Source organism: Anomaloglossus baeobatrachus, chromosome 5, assembly GCF_048569485.1.
Source record: "Anomaloglossus baeobatrachus isolate aAnoBae1 chromosome 5, aAnoBae1.hap1, whole genome shotgun sequence".
Classification (NCBI taxonomy): Eukaryota; Metazoa; Chordata; class Amphibia; order Anura; family Aromobatidae; genus Anomaloglossus; species Anomaloglossus baeobatrachus.
This window is the reverse complement of record NC_134357.1, coordinates 305,134,075-305,158,653: the sequence shown is the minus strand read 5'-3', so window position 1 is coordinate 305,158,653 and position 24,579 is coordinate 305,134,075. Positions and strand designations below refer to the sequence as shown.

At 43.3% G+C, this 24,579-nt stretch overlaps 1 protein-coding gene across 2 annotated transcripts in view; it reads right to left on the bottom strand.

The window, feature by feature from the left end:
- Nucleotides 1-17,877: 17,877 nt before the first annotated feature.
- EPN3 (epsin 3) overlaps nucleotides 17,878-24,579 on the bottom strand; it is a 114,028-nt gene continuing 107,326 nt past the window's right edge. For both annotated transcript variants that reach the window (XM_075347508.1, XM_075347507.1), the window contains 3 exons: nucleotides 21,953-22,051; nucleotides 21,611-21,823; nucleotides 17,878-18,389 (listed from right to left, as the gene is read on the bottom strand). In XM_075347508.1, coding sequence (XP_075203623.1) covers nucleotides 18,034-18,389; nucleotides 21,611-21,823; nucleotides 21,953-22,051 — 668 coding nt within the window. In that variant the 3' untranslated portion in view covers nucleotides 17,878-18,033. The remainder of the gene's footprint in view (nucleotides 18,390-21,610; nucleotides 21,824-21,952; nucleotides 22,052-24,579) is intronic.

The window sequence follows — 24,579 nt, the reverse complement described above, 5'->3', positions numbered from 1 at the left end:
GTTCAGCAATGGATTCTTACATAGTGAGTGTGCATATAAGTCATGGTGCATTACTTATTGCTTTCTTTAAAAATTGTACCTGCTGATTCCAGGTCTTTTTGTAGATCTCCACAAATGTCCCTTGGCTCTTGGAAATCTCTTCTTATAATTTTTTTCACTCCTCTGTCTGAAATCTTGCTGAGACCACCTGGTCGTGGATAGTTTATTGTGAAATGATCTTCTTTCCACTTACAGATTGTGGCCCTAATAGTTCTCACTGGAACATTCAGTAGTTTATAATTCTGTCACCAATGTTGTCAGTATGTTTTACAACAATAATGTTGTAAAGGTCTTGAGATAGCTCACTGATTTACCCATCATGAGATGTTTCTTGTGTGGCACCTTAGTAATGAGACACCTTTTTATGGGCCATTAGTTGAACTAGCTGAAATTTTTCACTAAGTGACAAGATTGTGTTGTAATTACTGATAGATTTCAGCTGATGTCAGGACTTTCCATGGCTTTTGTCACCTCACATTTTCCCTGTGTCATTTCTCATTATTACACATAACTTAATTTATGGACATCTATGGATTGATTTATTTTTTTTTACCTGTGTGGATTGGATGGGTTGTTACTGACATCTGGTGGGAAATTCATTTCAAAAGCAATTTTAGAAATCTCATTTACTTAGAAAATTGGAGACGTGTTCAATACTTATTTTACCCACTGTATAAGGCTCAGAAAATGGTATTTTAGTGCTATAGTTAGCAATATGTAAATATATGATCACTTGAAGCAACTTACTTTCTGTCAAAGGTATTGCTGAGTGCCATTCACTAACAGCTATTCATTTTGTGATGTATATAAAATACCAACTGTTCTAAGATGTGTATATGTATATCTGTATACATGTACTGATCATGGTAGTTCTGGTGCTGTATTCATGTACTGATGGTGGCTCTGGTGATGTAGTCAAATAATAATGATCATTCTGGTGGTGTATTTGTGTACTATTAGTGGTTCTGGTGATGTAGTCACATACTGATGATTGTTCTGGTGATGTACTGTATTTATTTACTGATGGTAGCTCTGGGGATGTATTCATGTACTGATGATGATTCTGGTTATATATTCCTGTACTGATGGTGGTAGTTTGAACTACAGCTGAACCAAGAGACAATGTTGGGTGAGAATAATTCAGCAAGTTGAGAATCTTTTGGTAAAATCTTTTTGTCCTGGATAAGAGGAGCACTCAACTGAGCTGGGCATTCCTGTGTATGGGGATGTTAAAGGAGACAGCTATTTCTATAGGAATTCCGGCCACCTACTCACTGACCGCAGCACATCACATCACAGGACCCCATTACTGAGATAAATGGCAACACGGTATTCAAATCCCACAAAGTTCATCTGCAAGGAGTTTGTATGTTCTCCCCGAGTTTGCATGTGTTTTCCTCTTATTCCCTTCCACACTACACAGATATACTAATTATGAAGGTAGATTTTGAGCCCCATTGGGAACAGAGTTGATATCTGTAAACCTAAGTTAATAAATTAATGTGGGACCACATTTACTATAAATTTATGAGGCTATCCCTATGACTACATTATCAATGTATGAATTGAGAATAGCCCTTTAGATGTCCAATATTTTGCTAGTTAAAGTGTATCTAAGAGATACAGAAGCTCAGCAGGCAGTTTCCTGCAAGCTAGGCTTAGAAGTAAACAGTATCGCACACGCACATCACATGAAATTAGGGTTGACACCCAGGTGTTCTCATCAGAAGGCAGGTGTTTTGCATGTTCTTATCAAAAGGCAGAAGTACTAATCAATGATCTTAAAAGGGATGTGCAGTATTAGATATTGACTGTAAAACATATACAGACAATCAACAGATTATGTACAAAGATACCTGCTTATGTGTTTTGAGTAAACAAACAATGGGGTGGGGGCACCAAAGGACACATTTTCACAGGGCACCATTCACCCTAAGGCTTGCCCTGCACCTTAAGATAAAATGGAGCGAGCGAGGTGCTGAACTGAAGTAAAGTGCTGAATTTAAGATAAGTGCATAGTTTCAACACAATTACATAGTGGTGATAACTGTAATTGTTGAATTTCATTAGGGAATTGTGTGTCTGTTTTATTCTGTGAAAAGGGAAAAAAAAAGTTAGTCTTGTGATTTAATTAGTAGGATTAGTTACACCTGTTTCTAGAAGCTTCTAGCAGCTTCTGATAGTCATTGTACATCTATATAAACCACCCAGTACAAGCTAGGCGCTGAGCGAGCGAGGTGCTGAACTGAAGTAAAGTGCTGAATTTAAGATAAGTGCATAGTTTCAACACAATTACATAGTGGTGATAACTGTAATTGTTGAATTTCATTAGGGAATTGTGTGTCTGTTTGTGATTCTGTGAAAAGGGAAAAAAAAAAAAAAAAGTTAGTCTTGTGATTTAATTAGTAGGATTAGTCACACCTGTTTCTAGAAGCTTCTAGCAGCTTCTGATAGTCATTGTACATCTATATAAACCACCCAGTGCAAGCGAGGTGCTGAGCGAGTGAGGTGCTGAACTGAAGTAAAGTGCTGAATTTAAGATAAGTGCATAGTTTCAACACAATTACATAGTGGTGATAACTGTAATTGTTGAATTTCATTAGGGAATTGTGTGTCTGTTTGTGATTCTGTGAAAAGGGAAAAAAAAAAAAAAAAAGTTAGTCTTGTGATTTAATTAGTAGGATTAGTCACACCTGTTTCTAGAAGCTTCTAGCAGCTTCTGATAGTCATTGTACATCTATATAAACCACCCAGTACAAGCGAGGTGCTGAACTGAAGTAAAGTGCTGAATTTAAGATAAGTGCATAGTTTCAACACAATTACATAGTTTGACACAAGAACATAGTTTGAATTTATCCTTATACGTTTCCCATTGGGTTTTTTTCTCTTTGTTTTTCTACTTTACTCACTGAGCTTTCTCTGGCTGGGGCCAGTGATATGGAGGAGGGTGGAAGTGGGGAAGATCAGGACCCAGAGGTAGGTAGCTGGGTAACAGTTAGAAGAAGAGGTAGGGGGAAAAGTGTCAGGGAGCCTAGTCCTGACCTGGCACAACCTAGTAAATATGCCTGTTTGGCTGATATTAGGAATGAAGGGCCTGGACTAGGGTCACTACAGCAGGATGTTGCTCCTAGCAACCAGGAAAACAACTGCTGTAGGAAGGAGGGAAATAGGAGTGCAGCAAAGCCCAGACAGATGTTGGTGGTAGGGGACTCTATAATTAGGCGGACAGACAGGGTCATCTGTCGCCGAGACCGTGAATGCCGAACAGTGTGTTGTCTGCCGGGTGCTCGGGTTCGGCATATTGTGGATCGGATAAACAGATTGCTGGGTGGGGCTGGGGAAAACCCAGCGGTCATGGTGCACATTGCTACTAATGACAAAGTTAGAGGCAGGTGGAAGGTCCTTAAAAATGATTACAGGGAACTAGGAGAGAAGCTGAAGTCCAGGACCTCCAAGGTGGTGTTTTCAGAAATACTACCGGTGCCACGAGCGTCACTAGAAAGACAGCGGGAGCTTAGGGAGATAAATATGTGGCTTAGAAATTGGTGCAGGAAGGAAGGGTTCGGGTTCATGGAGAACTGGGCCGACTTCTCAGTCGGCTACAGGCTCTACGGAAGGGACGGGCTGCACCTCAATGGGGAAGGTGCAGCTGTGCTGGGGGAGAAAATGGTCAGACGGATGGAGGAGCTTTTAAACTAGGATCGGGGGGGAGGGAGGGTAGTGGAGCAAATAAGGGGATAGATAGAGCAGATAGAGACAGGGAGACGGCAGGGGTCAATGAAGGATTAGGGGGGGATGGGACATGCAAGGAACGTAGGGAGGCTAGGAGTAATAAAGGTGTTAATAGGATTAAATGTCTACTGGCAAATGCAAGAAGTCTTGCAAACAAAATGAATGAATTGGAGACTCTTATGTCAACCATGGATTATGATGTGGTGGGCATTACGGAAACCTGGCTGGATGAAAGCCATGACTGGGTGACAAACATACAGGGTTATAGTACATTTAGGAAGGACAGGAAAGGCCAAAAAGGTGGTGGGGTGTGTATATTTATCAAATCTAACCTAAAACCTGTGTTGTATGATGACATTGAGGGGAACAGCAACAATGTAGAGTCAGTATGGGTAAATGTACATGGGGAGGGGAATAATGGAAAAATGCTAATTGGAGTTTGCTATAAGCCTCCTAACATACCTGAACAAATGGGTGAAATGCTGGAACAAATTGAAAAGGCAGCTAATAATAATAATCGGGTTCTTATTATGGGGGATTTCAACTATCCAGACATTCAGTGGGACATAGAATCTTCTGGTTCTGCTAAAAGCTGTACATTCTTATCTACCATTCAAGACCATTTCCTCTCTCAGATGGTAGGTGAACCGACCAGGGGAGATAATTTGCTAGATCTGGTCCTGTCAAATAGACCGGATACAATTTCAGATCTACAGGTCCGAGAGCACTTGGGCACCAGCGATCATAATATGGTAAGCTTCAACATAATATTCAATAGAACATTTCAAAGGGGGAATGCTAAAACCTTGAATTTTAGGAAAGCTGATTTCAACAAATTAAGGGAAGAGCTTAAATGTGTAGATTGGGACAAAGTCATGGTAACTGGGGATACCGAACATAAATGGGGTAAGTTTAAGGATATACTACTAGAGTCCTGTAAAAAACGTATACCCTCTGGTAATAAAATGTCCAGGAATAAAAAGAAACCACTATGGATAAATAAGACTGTACAAAGTATAATAAAACAAAAACAAAGGGCATTTAAAATCTTAAAGGCTGAGAATACAGAAATAGCATTGCAGGAGTATAAAGATATCAATAGGAAATGTAAAAAAGAAATCAAACAAGCAAAATTAGCTACTGAAACAAAAATCGCCAATGACATTAAAATAAATCCCAAAATCTTTTATAAATACATTAATGCCAAAAGGAAAACAAAGGATAGTATCAGCCCCTTAAAATATAATAACAAGTTAGTTATAGAGGACAAACAAAAGACTGAGATATTAAATAGGCATTTCTCATCTGTATTCACCAAGGAACTGACTGTACCAGGGATCATTCAACAAGTGAAAAATCAAAGTCCACCACCCAATATAATTAATTTAACACAAGATGAAGTACGCCTACGTCTGAGTAAATTAAACATTGACAAATCCCCAGGGCCAGATGGCATTCATCCACGAATATTGAGGGAATTGAGCTCCGTAATCAACAGACCGCTGTATCTCATCTTTTTAGACTCACTTGTAACAGGGTTGGTGCCTCAGGATTGGAGGATTGCTGATGTGGTACCGATATTTAAAAAAGGTAAGAGGGTAGATCCAGGCAACTACCGTCCAGTAAGCCTGACATCAGTAGTATGCAAAGTTTTTGAGGGCATTTTAAGGGATGACATGCAGAAATATATTGCAGAAAATAATATGATAACTGACAAACAGCATGGATTCATGAAAGATAAGTCGTGTCTAACCAACCTGTTGGGGTTCTATGAGGGGGTAAGTTCAAACCTGGATATTGGTAATGCAGCTGATGTGATTTATTTGGACTTTGCAAAGGCATTTGATACTGTACCACATAATAGCCTTATACTAAAGCTCCAGAAGCAAGGACTAGGGGACACAATATGCAACTGGGTAAGGAATTGGCTAAAAGATAGGAAACAAAGAGTAGTCATAAATGGTACATTCTCTAAATGGGCTATAGTCAGCAGTGGGGTGCCGCAGGGATCTGTGCTTGGACTGATTCTTTTTACTCTCTTTATTAATGACCTTGTGGATGGGATTGATAGTACAGTGTCAGTCTTTGCCGATGACACCAAACTATGTAGGATATTAAAAACTGACCTGGATAGTACAATATTACAAAAAGATCTGGATAAGATGTCAGAATGGGCAGATACTTGGCAAATGAGATTTAATGTTGATAAATGTAAAGTAATGCACCTAGGACGGAGTAATCCTATAGCTGCGTATACATTAAATGGAAGTAAACTCGGGACTACAGAACAGGAGAAGGACTTGGGTATTCTCATTACAAATAAGCTGAGCAGCAGCACTCAATGTCAAGCAGCAGCTGCTAAAGCAAACAAGATTTTAGGGTGTATAAAAAGAGAGATTAGATCCCGTGATCCCAACGTATTGTTACCCCTCTATAACTCACTTGTAAGGCCACATCTGGAATATGGGATCCAGTTTTGGGCTCCACATTTTAAAAAGGACATTCAGAAGTTAGAGTCAGTTCAAAGGCGGGCAACTAGACTATTACAAGGAATGGAAGGCCTCCCATATGATGACAGGTTGAAAAAGTTAGATATGTTTAGCTTAGAAAAAAGACGTCTCAGAGGAGATCTCATTTATATGTATAAATACATGTGTGGTCAATATAAAGGACTGGTACATGACTTATTTCTTCCAAAGACAGTACTAAGGACCAGGGGGCACTCACTGCGAGTGGAAGAAAAGCGATTCTGGCAGCTAAATAGGAAAGGGTTCTTTACAGTTAGAGCAGTCAGACTGTGGAATGCCCTACCACAAGAGGTAGTAATGGCAGATACTATAACAGCTTTCAAAAAAGGGCTGGATGATTTCCTCAGTACACAAAACATTGTTGGTTATAAATGACTTAGTGACTAAATGTAGAACTGATGGAGGAAGGTTGAACTAGATGGACCTAGGTCTTTTTTCAACCTAAGTAACTATGTAACTATGTAATAATGCAATGCACTTAACGTCGGCTGACCCTGAGTGACCTTAACTGCACCCTGAATTATAAATAAAAAGTAACACCAAACAACAATAAACATCATGACGTGCACACAGGCAGAGGGTTAGACATATGGCTAAGAATGTGTAAACATAGTCGTACAGGGAAGGTGGAGCAAAATGGAAGAAACTCAAAAGATTTATAGAATACGTGGAATCCCCCTAAATCCCAAGCATAACAGAAAGGGAAAGATACTGTGAAGGAAAACTCACACCAGGTGGTTGGGGCAGTTTGTGCCAGGCTGTATTATGGTTACATGCACCAAGCTGTATTAGGCCAGTATGCACCAGGGTGTATTATGGTGACATGCACCAGGCTGTATTATGGTTACATGCACCAGACGGTATTAGGGCAGTATGCACCAGGCTGTATTATGGTGACATGCACCAGGATGTATTATAGTTACACGCACCAGACGGTATTAGGGCAGTATGCACCAGGCGGTATTAGGGCAGTATGTGAGTCACCCCAGCCACGGTGGTCGCCTCAGGGACACCCCTCCACTTCCAGGGACGCCGCAGGGACTTCTCTTTGGGATCTTCTCTGGCGACAGGTATGTCAGGTTATTTACATCTGAGTCGTGACGCCACTCTCGGTTTGCGGTCAGGGTTATGGGTGACTGCCACTGCAGTTTTAACGAGCGTCTGGGGCTGATGGAATCTGCAGTCGGATGGTGTGGCCTCCCGAGAGTGAGGCCGGCCCCAGGGGCTAGGGTGTATGCGTGGAGAACAACAGGTCGCAAAATAACTCAGTCGCAGTCCAGGAAGTCTTTCAACCTGTTTAATCACGTTCAGCTGGCTTTGTGAGGTAACCCAAGTGATGCTGAGATAGACCAGGTGGAACCAGGTATCCGTCAGGCTAGTCTAAGGGTAACCGCTAACTCGCCTTCCTAACACTTCTTGTTTTGGACAACCCCTGACTTAAAGTTCCATGGGATTCATCCAGGCAAGTCGCAACTGCCTTTTCTCCCCTTTCTGGCCCGTTTGCTGGCAGCGTGGACCAAGGAAGATGGCTCCAGGCTCGATTCTCCTTATGGGCCCCCTCATTGCTGCTGATGCTCAGACTCTGTGTTGGTTGGTGTGGGACTTGTTGTTCACCCCACCGTCAGGTTTAGCAGACCACTAAATGGATGTCTGGCTCTAGGGACCTGTTCTCCGTTCATGCCTGATTACCAGGTGTCCCCGTACTCAACTGCCTGTCCTCTCTTCAGGTGTCTTTCAGGCTGACTGTGTGGCAACCATCTCCCCCACTAACGGCTACTTCACGGCCTTCTCCCTGCGCTCTCCGCATCAGACTGCCTTGCTCCTTTCCTACTCCTTTTTCTGACTGCCACTGCCACCTTAGCTACCAGCCCCTCCCCAGCACCCCTAGTTGAGATGTGGAGGAACGCCCCCCTCTTGGGTCTGCGAAGGGTCCCCTCTAGTGTGTGTGAGATCTGGTCACTATGTGTCTGTGCATACACACCTTATTTCAGCCTTTTGGATTACCTGTTTGCACTCATCCAGCATGAGTGCAGTACTCAATTGCGCCTGACCAGGTCAGGGGCGCCACATTCCCCATTGGTTATCAACAGCACGTCCTCGGGCTGCAAAGATTCTAAAAATTTTAATACAACTTTTCCCACACAGGGGAGGCATTCACATAAAAACATCATACCAGGTACCATTCTTCACCACCCACCACCCACAAGTCCTGAACCCACCCGAGAACCTCCAGGAGGCAGGTCACCAGTCCCTTTGGTGACCAGGATTGGGCCAGCTCTATCCCAAACCTTTCCTCCAATCTTCCTCTCCTGAGGATGGTGGCACAGGGTAGGCCCCATACACAGGCGTACCAGCTTCCATGTGTTGGAGAGCAGGCCCCATAAACAGGCGTGCTCCCTGGTGGTGCAGAACCAGGCCCCATAAACAGGCGTGCTCTGGAATTTTGGACAGTAGGCCCCATCAACAGGCGTGCTTCCTGGTGGTGCAGAGCCAGGCCCCATAAATAGGCGTGCTCTGAGGTTGGTACCACTGGGGTAACTTTTTACAATGCGAGAGTTTGTGGCTATAGCCAGTTCATAGCCGGTGGTCCATTTTTAAAGTGCACGTAACCTGGTGCTAAAACAAATAAATACTCAACAGTTCACACAAAAGTTCTTGTGGGCACATTTTCTTAACTTGTAAACGTTGCTTAACTGGTAACAAACATTCTCTGAAAACTCTTTTGACTGTCTGTTTGCTAAAGAATTTAAATGGACTTCCTTCTCCCAGAACCAGTGCTTGGCACTTCAGTGCACTCTTCCCTGGAGGTGGTGTCTTGGGCGTCCCCTGGTGGTGATAACTCTGGGGACCTGGTAGAAGCAGTGGGGGTGGAGTTTGAGTGCACTAAGGTTTCCCTTGGACATTGAACCACGTCCAAGGCAAACCAGCCTCTCTCCCGCATATGCCTGGTGTATTCTACCACATCCCCCATGTAGAAATCGCGATCAGGGTGACCCCGCTGTAGGTGGGACTGCACATCCCTTCTAGAGACGAAGATGCCTTCTTTAACCCCTGCCTCTACAATAAACCCATACCCCGTGCGGTAGTTAAATTCTTCTACTACCCCACGGTGGAGGGGGCCTCTGGCCTGGTGTCTGGCCTGCCGCAGGGACTGCTTCTCCTGCAGGTCCCTGGCCTCCACTTGCTCCTTCTCTGGGGTGAGCTTCTCGAGGGGGTGTCTGAATCTCACACGCCGCTGTCCTCTGCGGGCTGGTCACTGCATCACCATCACCTGTTCATCAGCCGGCTTCCAGCCCCTCCCCAGCCCCTGTAGCTGAGATGTGGAGGAACGCCCCCCTCTTGGGTCTGCCCAAGGGTCCCCTCTAGTGTGTGTGAGACCTGGTCACTATATGTCTGTGCGTACACACCCTATTTCAGCCTTTTGGATTACCTGTTTGCACTCACCCAGCATGGGTGCAGTACTCAGTGGCGCCTGACCAGGTCAGGGTAGCCATATGTGCACCAGGCTATTAGGGCAGTATGCACCAGGCTGTAATAGGGTAGTATGCACCAGGCTGTATTAGGGCAGTAAGCACCCAGCTGTATTAGTGCAGTCTGCACTAGGCTGTACTATGGCAACATGCACCAGGCTGTATTAGGGCATATGCACCAGACTATTAGGGCAGTATGCATCAGTAGGATAGTGTGCACCAGGCTGATAGGGCAGCATGCACCAGTAGGGCAGTATGCACGAGGGTGTATTAGTGCAGTCTGCACTAGGCTGTATTATGGCAACATGCACCTGGCTGTTAGGGCAGTATGCACCAGGCTATTAAGACAGTGTGCACCAAACTGTTAGGGCAGGTGGCACCAGACTGTATTAGGACAGTCTGCACCAAGCTGTTAGGGCAGAATGCACCTGGCTGTATTAGGGCAGTTTGCACCATGCTGTATTAGTGCAGTTTGCACCAGGCTGTATTAGGGTAGTATGCACCAGGATGTATTAGGACTGTATGCACCAGGCTGTACTAGGGCAGTATACACCAGGCTGTATTAGGGCAGTATGCACCAGGATTTATTAGGGCAGTGGTCACCGGGCTGTATTAGGCTAGTATGTACCAGGATGTATTAGGACTGTATGTACCAGGCTGTATTAGGGCAGTCTGCACCGGGCTATATTAGGGTAGTATGCACCAGGCTGTATTAGGGCAGTCTGCACCATGGTCAGAAGTTTGCAGAATGGTGGTGCAACCCATGATCCAGCCTTTATACAGGCAGAGTGATGTGGTGCTCCAGTCAATCACAGCCATGCCAATACTTCCCGTGGTTATGATGGGTCCAGAAGTGCCCACATCCAAAACGCTTGTTTGGCTGTGCTGAATCCTTTCAACAACATTTGTTCTACTGCCGAATCCAAACAGGAACAAGGACTTCTCTTTAGAAGTTTGGCACCAGACTCAAGGTATTCGGTACGATCTCCGACCTTTACTGTTGGGGTTCTCTCATCCCTATTCATAATGAACTTCTGGTAATAATTTGTATAGCCTAGAAATTTCTTTAGCGCTTTAAGATTACTCTGTTACACCCAATCATGGAAGGTCTATACCTTAACAGGATCCATCTGAAACCCTGAAGTAGAAACCAGACGACCGAAAAACTGGACCCGCTGCACTTCAAAATGTAATTTCTCTAGTTTAGCAAGTAAATGATTGTCACAAAGAATCTGAAGGGCCTGTTCCTGGTGTTGCTTCTGTGAATGTGATTAAATTAAAATGTCATCCAGATAGACGATCACAAATCTACCCACTAGAGAGCAAAAAAATATCATTTATGAACTCGGAAAAATCTGGGAAGCGTTAGTCAACCCAAATGGCATCACTAGATTTTTAAAATGACCTACAGGTGTATTAAAAGAAGTTTTCCATTCATCAGTCTGTCAAACACGTATGAGGTTATATGCCACACTCAAGTTAAGTTTAGTGCTTGGACTACCTGCCGTAGTCGCAATCGTCCTCCTCCAGATGACAGACTTCCCCTCCGGTCTGTTCACTCTGAGGGCAGGGCTATTGCGCACTCGGGTTGTGCAACTATACATGATTGTGCTTCCTGTGTGGAAGTGGTGTGTGAGGTGGGGAAGTGGGATGCCACACCTCCCACATGTTTCGCGGCCCAAGAGACATGGGGTGCTGTGTTTCATGGTTATCAGGCAACACAGGACTCTGCCTGGTGTTAGCCAATGGTGGGAATGTGTGCACCCAGCCATACAGGTGAGCAGAGAGTGGCTCCCTGGTCATGACTTGGAGGGATGCATTACTTGAGTTTAATCGTTAGCATTGGGCTAGCTATTTAAACCCTGCCCCTTACCCAGTCGAGTGCTGTTTTTTTTGTTCCCTTGCACAGTGGAGTGGTGAGTGGTCTCTGGTTCCTTCTCAGCAGTTGTTGATGTTATTTTTGGTTCTTCATCTCTGGCTATTGTCCTTGGTTTTCCCATTGTTATTCTAGTTTTGTACTGCATTGCTAGTTTTGGTTTTACTCCTATTAACTGATTCTTACATCGTCCGTATCACCAGACTCCAGCTATCCTACAACAGCGGTCTAACAAGGGCTCTGTCAAAGCCCACCTCCCTTTCAGGAACGGGTGAAGAATATCCGGACACTTAATGAATTGCCTAGCATTAGTGGCTTGCGCCAATTGCATCTGTGATTGCACTATTGCTCTGGTCTAATGTGAGATTCCACAGGATAGATCTCTTCTTGCACATAACATTTAGAAAACTAGCTGTAGCTAACTGATTAAACACATCCAGTATGAGGGGGAAAGGAGAGGGATTGCAGACCATAATTCTTTAATCTCTCTATGATGCAACCCTTCATCTCTTTTCTTAACAAATAAAAACCACATGGTAATTTCAGAGATGGACGGCCATATATGCACCTTGGCCAGACATTGTTGAATATACTTTTTCAAGGCCTCTTTCTCTGGAAGAGAGAGATTAATCAAACAAGACTTAGGCACCTTCACGGATGGTATTGTTTCAATAGCGCAATCATATGTTCTATGCGGTGGAAGAACGTCACACTCCGTTTTAGAAAATACATCAAAGTCTTGAATGAATTCTGGAAGGTAAGACCTTACAGAAGCCAAGGGTCTAGATAACGAACTAGAAAAACAAAGTCACCCCAAGACAATTTCCTGAGTCTACCAACAGAGAGTTTTCTAGTCCTTAACTGACCAAAGCAACCCTTCAAATTGTCTCTCCAGGAAGGAAGGAGATGAACTCTAGCGCCACCTATTGGAAGTAGCAATCCTAAAAGTCAAAAGTGACCCTTTAACCCCTTCATGACCGGCCGATTTTTCGCTTTCCGTTTTTTTTTTTCGCCATTCTTTTTCTGAGAGACGTAACTTTTTTATTTTTCAGTCAATATGGTCATGTGAGGGCTCATTTATTGCGGAACGAGCTGTACTTTTAAATGAAACCATCAGTTTTACCATATTGTGTACTAGAAAATGGCAAAAAAATTCCAAATGCTGAAAAATTGCAAAAAAAGTGCGATAGCACTATGGTTTTTGAGATATTTTATTCACTGTGTTCACTATATGGTAAAACTGATGTGTGGGTGTGATGCCTCAGGTCAGTGCGAGTTCGTAGACACCAAACATGTATAGGTTTACTTTTATATAAGGGGTTAAAAAAAAAACGGAAGTTTGTCCGAAAAAAGTGGTGCACGTTTTACGCCATATTCCGTGACCCGTAGCGTTCTCATTTTTCGGGATCTTAGGCTCAATGACGGCTTATTTTTTGCGTCTCCAGCTGACGTTTTTAACTGTACCATTTTTGCGCAGATGCTACGTTTTGATCGCCTCTTATTGCATTTTGCGCAAAAGTTGTGGCGACAAAAAAACGTCGTTTTGGCGTTTGGAATTTTTTTGCCGCTACGCCGTTTACTGATCAGATTAATTGATTTTGTATTTTGATAGATCGGGCGTTTCTGAACGCGGCGATACCAAATGTGTGTATATTTTTTATTTTTTTAACCCTTTAATTTTCAATGGGGCGAATGGGGGGTGATTTGAACTTTTAGGTTTTTTTGTTTTTTTTTAATTTTTTAAAACTTATTTTTTAACTTTTTTTTTTATTTTACTAGTCCCCCTAGGGGGCTATTGCGATCAGCATTCCGATCGCTCTACAGTATCTGCTGATCACAGCTGGAAGGCTGTAAACAGCAGATACGCTGTCTTTCTCTTTTGCTGTGCCCCGGGCACAGCGAAAGTGAAACCAAGTCATGTGTAGTACAGGAGTCATCACATGACCCTGTGCTACCATGACAACTATCGGGAGTCACGTGATCGCGTCACGTGACTTCCGGTTTCGGGCGGTAAGTAAATGCTTACCGCAATCGCGCTTATAATGGCGCTGTCATGTATTGACAGCGCCATATAAGGGGTTAATCGGCACGAGCAGATAACGATTCTGCTCGTGCCTAGCAGGCACACATCCCAGCTGTGAAAATCAGCTGAGATGTGTGCCGATCGCGGCATGCTGCCGCCGGAGGACCGCGGGCAGTAAGATTATGTCATTTAGGACGTAATTTTACGGCCCGCGGTCGTTAAGGGGTTAACGAGCCTTTTCATATGACTAAGGATTTATGCCAGAAAAGAACCCCATGCAGACATTGCGTTTCGGGGTGATTGCCTCTCGTCAGTGCAAAGTATGGGATCTGATCAGGCAGTAACACTAATGTTGCAGGCAAAAAAGGAAACACTATGAAAGAAATTAATTCATTGTGTAATACTCCCACCTTCATACATACATCTTCTACCTTTGAGGTCACGTTGCTTTGGAAAAAAAGAGATTTATTAATTGCTTAAATTTGAACAGCGAAGACTGAGAGTAGAAACTTTATTACCACAGTTAATAGCAAAGTCATGATCAATAAGATTCAAAGCAAAACCTGAATCCACAAATGCAGGTGTAAAGATAGTCTTCAAGGACACCTGTAAAAAGCCCTGAAGCTTGTACAAGAGATAATCTCACACTCTTGGAACTTGCATCATCACATTAAGGTTTTTCTTTTACTTTTGAAATTCATTAATGTACCTAAAACATTGAACTATAACATGACCAGAACAACCATAATATAAACCAAAACGGGTTGGTGCTCTGCGATCCATTCCATTTCTGGGTCTCTGAAAGAACCAATTTGCATAGGTTCACAAGTCTCAACTGATTGCAGAGACACCACCAAAATACCCTTACATGTGTCTCTATCCCTCTGGTGTCTATGTAGATGAATAACAAGAGACATAGCCTCCTCCAAAGACTACAGAAAAGAATTGTAAGTCATCTTGTCCTAAATTTGATCTCACAGTCCTTGGCAGAACTAACCCCAAGAAGCAGAGTCATTCCAAAAGGTGTCCACAGCCCAATGTCTAAACTCTGAGCAGTAGTCCTCAACGCTTCAACCTCCCTGAATCAATTCATGAATATTAGATTCAGCTACAGTGAGTTTATTAGGGTCTTCATAAATGAGGCCAAAACCAGAGAAATACATCTACAGAGGCCAACTCCTGGGAATCCTCAGGCAAAGAAAAAGCCAAAGCTTGTGGATTTCCACAAAGTAAAGATAACATAATGCCTACTTGTTGACTCTCGGACCCAGAGGAGAAACAGAAATATAATTTTCATGAAGCAGAGAAAGTAGAAAACTTACGTTGGTCTCCAGCAAAGCAACCTGTCATCTTCAACTTAAGTTCCAACATGAAATTTGGATGACCTCTGTTATTAGCAGCGACCAAACATGCATGCTGCTGTTGGTCCCTAATTTCTGTGACCTCTAGGGACAAGCCCTTTAGTTGTGTGGTCAAGGAGCAAACCAGATCCGTGGAGATGCCTCATAACACACCAAATGGGCTGGCTATAATGTTACGACTGAGCCCTACCGTACACATCGGAATAAACAAACCAGGAGAGATATAATACCTGAAATCAACAGGTCCCTAGCCAGAATACAAGAAGCCCTAAATCTGACCCTTATTTGTCCTTTCCTGACCATGGAGGTTGGCACTACCAATCAACGCCTGCTGACCTTAAGTTACCTTAACTGCACCCTCAACTACAGTCATATGAAAAAGTTTGGGCACCCCTATTAATGTTAACCTTTTTTCTTTATAACAATTTGGCTATTTCAGTTTCATATATCTAATAACTGATGGACTCAGTAATATTTCTGGATTGAAATGAGGTTTATTGTACTAACAGAAAATGTGCAATCCGCATTTAAACAAAATTTGACCGATGCAAAATTATGGGCACCCTTATCAATTTCTTGATTTGAACACTCCTAACTAATTTTTACTGACTTACTAAAGCACTAAATTGGTTTTGTAACCTCATTGAGCTTTGAACTTCATAGGCAGGTGTATCCAATCATGAGAAAAGGTATTTAAGGTGGCCACTTGCAAGTTGTTCTCCTATTTGAATCTCCTATGAAGAGTGGCATCATGGGCTCCTCAAAACAACTCTCAAATGATCTGAAAACAAAGATTATTCAACATAGTTGTTCAGGGGAATGATACAAAAAGTTGTCTCAGAGATTTAAACTGTCAGTTTCCACTGTGAGGAACATAGTAAGGAAATGGAAGAACACAGGTACAGTTCTTGTTAAGCCAAGAAGTGGCAGGCCAAGAAAAATATCAGAAAGGCAGAGAAGAAGAAAGGTGAGAACAGTCAAGGACAATCCACAGACCACCTCCAAAGACCTGCAGCATCATCTTGCTGCAGATAGTGTCAATGTGCATCGGTCAAGAATACAGCGCACTTTGCACAAGGAGAAGCTGTATGGGAGAGTGATGCGAAAGAAGCCGTTTCTGCAAACACGCCACAAACAGAGTCACCTGAGGTATGCAGAAGCACATTTGGACAAGCCAGTTACATTTTGGAAGAAGGTCCTGTGGACTGATGAAACAAAGATTGAGTTGTTTGGTCATAGAAAAAGGCGTTATGCCTGGAGGCAAAAAAACACGGCATTCCAAGAAAAGCACTTGCTACCCACAGTAAAATTTGGTGGAGATTCCATCATGCTTTGGGGCTGTGTGGCCAATGCCGGCACCGGGAATCTTGTTAAAGTTGAGGGTCGCATGGATTCAACTCAGCATCAGCAGATTCTTGACAATAATGTGCAAGAATCAGTGACGAAGTTGAAGTTACGGAGGGGATGGATATTTCAGCAAGACAATGATCCAAAACACCGCTCCAAATCTACTCAGGCATTCATGCAAAGGAACAATTACAATGTTCTGGAATGGCCATCCCAGTCCCCAGACCTGAATATCATTGAACATCTGTGGGATGATTTGAAGCGTGCTGTCCATGCACGGCGACCATCAGACTTAACTGAACTGGAATTGTTTTGTAAACAGGAATGGTCAAATATATCTTCAGCCAGGATCCAGGAACTCATTAAAAGCTACAGGAAGCGACTAGAGGCTGTTATTTTTGGAAAAGGAGGCTCTACAAAATATTAATGTCACTTTTATGTTGAGGTGCCCATACTTTTGCATCGGTCAAATTTTGTTTAAATGCAGATTGCGCATTTTCTGTTAGTACAATATACCTCATTTCAAACCAGAAATATTACTCAGTACATCAGTTATTAGATATATGAAACTGAAATAGCTGTTGCAAAAACCCAAATTGTTATAAAGAAAAAAGGTTAACATTAATAGGGGTGCCCAAACTTTTTCATATGACTGTATATATTATAACACCAAACAACATAAACAAATTAAGTGCACACAGGCAGAGAGTGGGACACAGGGCTAAGATCGTGTAAATACAGTTGTACAGAAAAGATGGAGAAAAACAGAAAAAGCTCAAAAGATTTACTTAATACATGGAAACCCCCCTCCTCCCAAGTCCCAAATGTAACAGAAAGGGCAAGATACTAGGAAGGGAAATTCACAAACAAACCACAGGAAAAGCAAAACTAGATTATTCAGTAAGGTAATCCTTAACTGAAGAGCTGGACCTCCAAAAATCCATCCAGAAATACAGCTAGCAATAAAGGTGTGTGCAATTGCCCCAACAAAGATGTGATAGGGCAAACAAAGCGAGGAAGGGAAAAAAAACTTCAATGGAAGATAAATAGAAGAGTAAGGCAAAGAAAAAGAAGACAAAAGAACTTTTAGCATCTGGACAGGGAAATGACCACACACCCAGAGGTCACCGGATCAAACCCAGGAATCGAACTCTGACAATAGAAAAGTTATATTTTGAGAAGACATAGGTTTTATAAGTACAAAAATGATAAGATTGGATGGAGTGTTGCAAAATGAAAAAGTTTTCAAACCTTGCCATCTAAAAGAAAACTTTTGTTACATAGCCACAGTCCAGAGAATGATTGTTGCTGTGATTCAGCAATTATGTTAATAAACTTGGTAATAATAGCAATTTGACAGGCAAGAATTGTTACCCTAAATCTCATAGTTCTAAATGATTCCTTCCACTTAGCGGTGACCCAGATTTTCACTCATTAAAAATCTATATACCACATAACGACTTCATAATTTTAAAAATAATTAAACTCACACCAACCAGCATTTCTTTCTATTGAAAATATATTGTTTTATGATTTGTAAGCCATAATAACACAGAACGATTACATAGAGTTTATCCCGATAACAAGAAGTCATAGTGTGTGAGCACTAAAATAAATGAAGCTTTAATCTACAAATAAGAAAGAGGTCCCCACTCCATCAGAGAAAGGGGTTATTTGAAGTGTGTGCAGGGTTAGGGTTAGGCAGTATGGGTTGGGGTGAAGCAGCAGGTAGTTGATTTAATGTTACCACTGGAGCATATGGGAAGTTCAGCGAAGGATAAATGCTGGGGAAACTCTGAAGCTGTACTGGAAGTGGTATGGTGGATGGCACTGGAGAAATGGTCCTTAAATTACTCATTCCAGTATCCATTGAGTTAGTTGGTAAAAGACTGATATTCTGGATTGGCATTTGTGCTCCTGTACTTGGCATAGGAGAGGAAGCTCGGATTTGATTGAGGGAGGGTTTCTGGTCTCCATACTGAAAAGGGTTGGTGGGTGATGGTTCTTTCAAACCTAAAAGAAAATTTCAAAATAAATCTGTTAGTCCAAAACTATTCTAATGTGGTCGTCTGCAAAAATTGCTACAGTGCTTTTAGTTTCTGACTTTCCCAAATAGATCCCTCTGTAATCTTTGATGATGGACATTCAGCCTAATCCACATGGCTATAACTTTGAGCTACACTTTCTGTCTGAGCACATCAATATATAATTGGATCATACACAGAAATACAGTAAGGCATTTTGCCCTTTTTTATTTGACCTACATCTGAGCATGTAAGCTCATAAGACTAAGTGCTGGGACTACAGATTTTACTAAGAAATGAAATGGCAATGCACAGTTCATCTACAGATCAGCTGTAATGGCCTTTGGTGACCAACTGTCAGTAATGCATGGACGAAATTGTTAACCAGAATACTTGCAAATGCTGCTAAATATTTAATGAAGAGGAGTACTGTTATGTATGACCATAATGATGAGAGTTCCATTTATATAACGTGTACATTATAAATTTCTAATTAATATACCATATTTTTTGGTTTATAAGACGCACCCCAAATTTAGAGGAACAAAAAGGTAAAACAAAGGGGTCCATCTTACAATCCTGTGTTGTCTTACCGGGAGCGGGCGGCAGCGGTGGTGGAGCGGGGTCACAGGATACAGTAGTGGTGGTGGAATAGAGCGATGCTGCGGGGGCTGTGCTAGGGCTGCTGTGCTGGAGCTGCAGATGATGTGCTGGTGCTGCAGGCAATGTGCTGAAGCTGCGCTGTGTTGGGGCTGCAAGCCGAGGGCGATGTGCTGTGCTGGTGCTGCGAATATCATTCTGAAAATGTTGGCAGTACGGACTTCAAATAATGGCACCCGGAGTCGGTACATGTGCAGATGGAGTTCTTGGCTCAAGATCTCATCTCTGCACATGCCACTTCTGACCCATTGCTCTCCCAGCAGCAGACTTAAGGAAAATGGTGCACGGAGGTGGCGCGTGCGTAGATAAGATCTTGAGCCGAGAGCTCCATCTGCACACTCGCCAACTCCGGATGCCACTATTTTGAATTCCACACTGCCAACATTTTCAGGATGGCGCCTGCAGCCCCAGCACAGCACCTTCAGCCTGCTCATCGCCCCCAGCACAGCAAAATGTAATCAGTCCGCAGCCACCTGTGGCATTGCTCCTGCGACCCCTCTCCACCATTCCCAGGTAAGCAACATTCGGATTATAAGACACACCCCTCATTTTCCTTCCAAATTTTTGGGAAGAAAAATGCGTCTTATAATTCTTAAAATATGGTACACTCCTCAACATTGAAATTGCAACACAAAAAAGGAAAAATTGTCAAACTATCGAAATCACAAAATGGATAGACATGATATTGGGATGGCTTTATGCTTTTTTTGATCAAAAACAGTGTTTACTAAGTACCCTATGTTTATATGCACTATGCTTTTATTTAGTTACAGCAGGGTATATGTTCATATTTTTTCCCTCGGTTTTTCTTTGTCTTACAGCCAGTGTGAATATGAGCTTACAAGCTCCATGTATACCATCTCATACTCCGGCTCACTTTTTTGTTTTTATGATATTGATATGCATATGATAAAAATGGAAACAAAATGTTCTTAACCGCTCAATTTATTGAACTTATTGATTTGCAGAAACATACACACTCACACATCTTTAGATGCTATCAATGGCGTTATTAATGGTTGTTTTAGGAATGTGCTGCCATGCTGAATGCACTTGGACACTTTAAACATCAGGATCCTCTGCTGGCAGCTCCCTTTCTAGTTGTTGACCATTGACCATGGTAGCACATTTTGGTCACGAAGGGTGCTCACAGTAGCACAAGCAACATTTGACCTGGTATTGTCATAATAAAACTGGATCCTGGAACAGTTTGGGGAAATGGTTGTAACACCGGTTTCACGATTGATCCATTCTATACAGCAAATTAAGTTGGACATTGCATAACAAGCATAAGATGTCAAACAATTTCTACTCAAACCATCATTATGGTATGAGGTAGCTTAATGCATGGTAGCCTGTCCATTATTACCTTCATTCAAGGTACACTAAGGGGTACTTTGCACACTACGACATCGCAAGCCAATGCTGCAATGTTGAGTGCGATAGTCCCCACCACCGTCGCAGCAGCGATATGTTGTGATTGCTGCCGTAGCGAACATTATCGCTACGGCAGCTTCACATGCACTTACCTGCCCTGCGACATCACTCTGGCCGGCGACCCGCCACCTTCCTAAGGGGGCGGGTCGTGCAGCGTCACAGTGACGTCACACGGCAGGCGGCCAATAGAAGCGGAGGGGCGGAGATGAGCGGGACGTAAACATCCCGCCCACCTTCTTCCTTCCTCATTGCAGCCGGGACGCAGGTAAGGTGATGCTCCTCGCTCCTGCGGCTTCACACACAGCGATGTATGCTGCCTGCTGGAACGAGGAACAACATCGTACCGTCGCTGCTGCAAAACTATGGAAATATCAGACCCTACACCGAGCATACGATAACGACGCTTTTGCGCTCGTTAATTGTATATAAAAGGATTCACATACTGCGATGTCGACAGCGATGCCGGATGTGCGTCACTTTCGATTTGACCCCACCGACATCGCACCTGCGATGTCGCAAAGTGCAAAGTACCCCTAACAGCTCAGAATTACATTGATTGAGTTATGCAACCAGTGGTACAGCCATTTCTTTAAAGTGCCCCAGGAGCCATTTTTTAACACTACACAGGCCACATGTTGCTCGTGCTACAGTGAGCATCCTAAATGTGGCTTAAATGTGCTACCATGGCCTGCAGTCTCTCAGGATTTCATTCCTATGGAACATATTTGAGACATCATTGTTTGCCAACTGCAAAGGGAGTTGCCAACAGCGGATCTTGATAGTTTACGTGCCCTAGTGTGTTAAGCATACCAGAACATTTCTCAGGCAACCATTAATGACCTCATTGAAAGCCTTGCAAGTGTGGGGGTATTTCTGCACATGGTGCTTAAGCTTTATACTGAATAAATCAAAGTTTTGAAATAGTTGTCTCCATTTGTACACCATGTGCATATCATTAATGTCTTCATCGATCCAGTGATTTCTAGAACTCCATGACTTATCTTTCTTGGTGCTGCAATTTTCATGTTGAGGTGTGTAGAACTGGTAAAAAAGTGAATATTTTTCTTTTCTTCTAGCCCCCAGTATTGGACACTCAGTAATTCACCTACTCACCGGAAAAGAAAGGGTTTTTAGGTTTGACACTATCGCCATAAGATACAAGACTGTCGAGGTTTACTAGTGAACGAGCAGCAGGTTCCAAAAATAATTCCGGAGTATTACTGCGAGGTTTGACATTGGTATCTTGGACGGGTTCTTCAGCCTCTAAGTCAGGACTGTCGGCAGATGACTTTGAAGTTGGTACAATATCTCCAAATAGGTCCATTTCTGTAAGTATAGTAATTTAGTGAATATAATTTACATATTGTAGTACTTGTAGCCTCCCTGACACTGTTATATCCTAAGGTATATTGTGAGAAGCTATATACAGTGTATGTCCGGAACCAGATATCTTACCAAAAGAATCTTCTGATTTTAGAACAGATCGTGTTTTGACATCTTTGGCTGCAGTCAAAGGAGGTGGTGAAAATATATCATAGGTTGCATCCTCTGGACCTAAGTTAATAAATATAACAAAATGATTCAAATTAATCTCAAAAAGCTTTTATAGAATCTATAAGGCTTTCACAGTTTTTTATATTGCAGTGACATTTTGCTCTCCGTATAGACTCCCAGGGTTAGCAGTGTCTGGTACTGAGTGGGAATGAGCTGCATTACCAGACACAGTCCATGGAGAGAATAGGCACTGTTTCTGTAAAGAAGTCATTTTATTTCGATATTTAAAATCTTTGAAAACCTGATTAGATGCAAGTACCCTAGTACCAATGTGGTCCCAGAAGTTGTGCCATGTATAAAGAGGAACTGTTGCTGCTTATGCATGAAGGAAAACTCTGGCAGATTTTCACATTTAGTAAGATGATGGTGCTGGGGTAATCTAAAAAGGGTCATATCATTCGTTTTAACATATCTATTTTAGTAAACACCTGCATCCTCCATGTAATAAAATTTCCAGAGCACCTCTTCTCATAACTCTGCATTTCTCTGATATTCCTAGTGAATTATTAATATCATATTAACCTCTATGCATTTTCATTCCAATAGTCAAAATTGTTAGGTTATGGTTGGTTAACTAAGGTCTTGATCGGAAATGGAGATGCCATCTGTTCAGACCCTGTAGACCTGCGGTCAACCACGCACTTGAAAATGGCAGTGACTCCTCCAAAACGTCCATAACATCATCTGTCTAAACTAGAACTACCACAGGAGCCCCCACCCAAGGTCCTGATGTGTTGGAACATTGTGGGCAGGAGAACCTAATAGTGAAAAAGGCCCAAGAGTAGTAAGCAGTAATTAATTTTAGTGCTCTGTTCTGGGGTTGAATAATTTCAAGGGTCTACCCTTTGATGATAGGACTTAAAAGTATACCAAAGATGGCACTTCATTATAACCTTGACAACCCATCAGAATCCTCTAATGCTCATGCAGAAACTTTGGACACTAATAACAGGGGTATCGAAGGAGTTGAACTACATAAACATCTAGCTATGAGTCACCAGATTCAGGAAGCAAGACAGCTGGGGAACCATAGCAACGAGCTCCCTGAGCAAAGTGAGTCATTCCAAAGGTGGGGGCACTGAGTGAATAAGTGACTGAGCAAAAACAGTTTGACTTCAGAGACAGAAAGAGAAGGAGAAGGAGACACAGACAGAAGGAAACAGGTTGCTGAGGGCACACCGGATGGCTCCCCTCAGAAGGACCGACTGAAATGAGTGCTTGAGAGCTATTCCAGGGGGAGAGGAGAGAGAGTACCAGAACATCATGGACACGTAGAACCGGACAGACTGACGGGACTCAGAACCGGGTGGACAGGGATTAACTGAGACCAACGGGTGAGCCTGTGAGACTGAAGAGGACACGGCATCCAAGGGGAAGCTAAACCGCTCCCTTGGGGCCGGCACAGACAGATTACTAGAGCCCTAGGATGGACCATACTTCATCTTGCTTCATCAGATACTGCAGGGTCGCGGGAGGACTAGGTTGTCCCCGGGCTAACCGCATTCAGAATGGAACACACGTGGAACTGGAGGCCCCAAGTCGCTTCATGCCACGGTGATCGACACTACACTACGAGCGCAGAGGAGAAAGGTCTTAAATCTTCACGGACACCGGTGGTTGCTCCTTAATTATCTGGGATCGGCTGGGGCCCAGCGCGGCGGTGACTGGTACCCCGAGGGCAGCATTCTAAAGAACTGTGAGTAAATGACATGGACCTGCTGCCTCAGCCTATTATTACCATCACCCCGAGCTTCGGCGCCAATGGCCCCTTTCCCCGGTTGCCACCGTCCACCCCGGGGCTCGCTCCACCTGTGGGGAGCTGGACTACCTGAGCTGCGTCAACACCAGCCCCAGAGGAGAGCCACATCTTGCAGCGGTGGCCGATTACTGGCCGCGAACCATGGGTGGCACTGCAAAACATCACCCTTCCCCATCGAACACCGCTCCTGGGAGAGGAAAAGTTGCAGGGAGGGACGGTGGCGGAGGAGGCCGAAATCCTTGTCATCGCTGCAACCGGTGACATACTTCCCAGGGACCCTTCACCCTCCTTCCATTCCCCTCTACACCAGACCCCTTGCACCCGCCTGTTTGCTTGTTTTTACGTATAGCCGACGAGGCCACGGAGCTGGGTCAGGCCAGTCACAGCAACCCCACAAAACCACTGGCCTGCTGACGAGTAACCCCCTAGGCCCCGTGGGGTGCTACACACATGTATATGGCATGTCAGGAAGAGACTATGGGGGCTAGTTTTAAAGCTGAATTAAATTTAGCCACTCCAGTATTGGAGAACTCTTTTTTAACATGCTTCAAGAACAAAAACATAGAATCATTTAATTTAAAAACTTACAATGCAGAAGTTGCCAACTCGGTCCCATTATAACCAATGGGTTGGCTGGTTACCATTATATTGATTGGTAACTAGAGTTGAGCGCGGTTCGCGGTTCGAGGTTCTCCAGTTCGCGGTTCGAGTGATTTTGGGGGCTGTTCTAGATCGAACTAGAACTCGAGCTTTTTGCTAAAGCTTGATA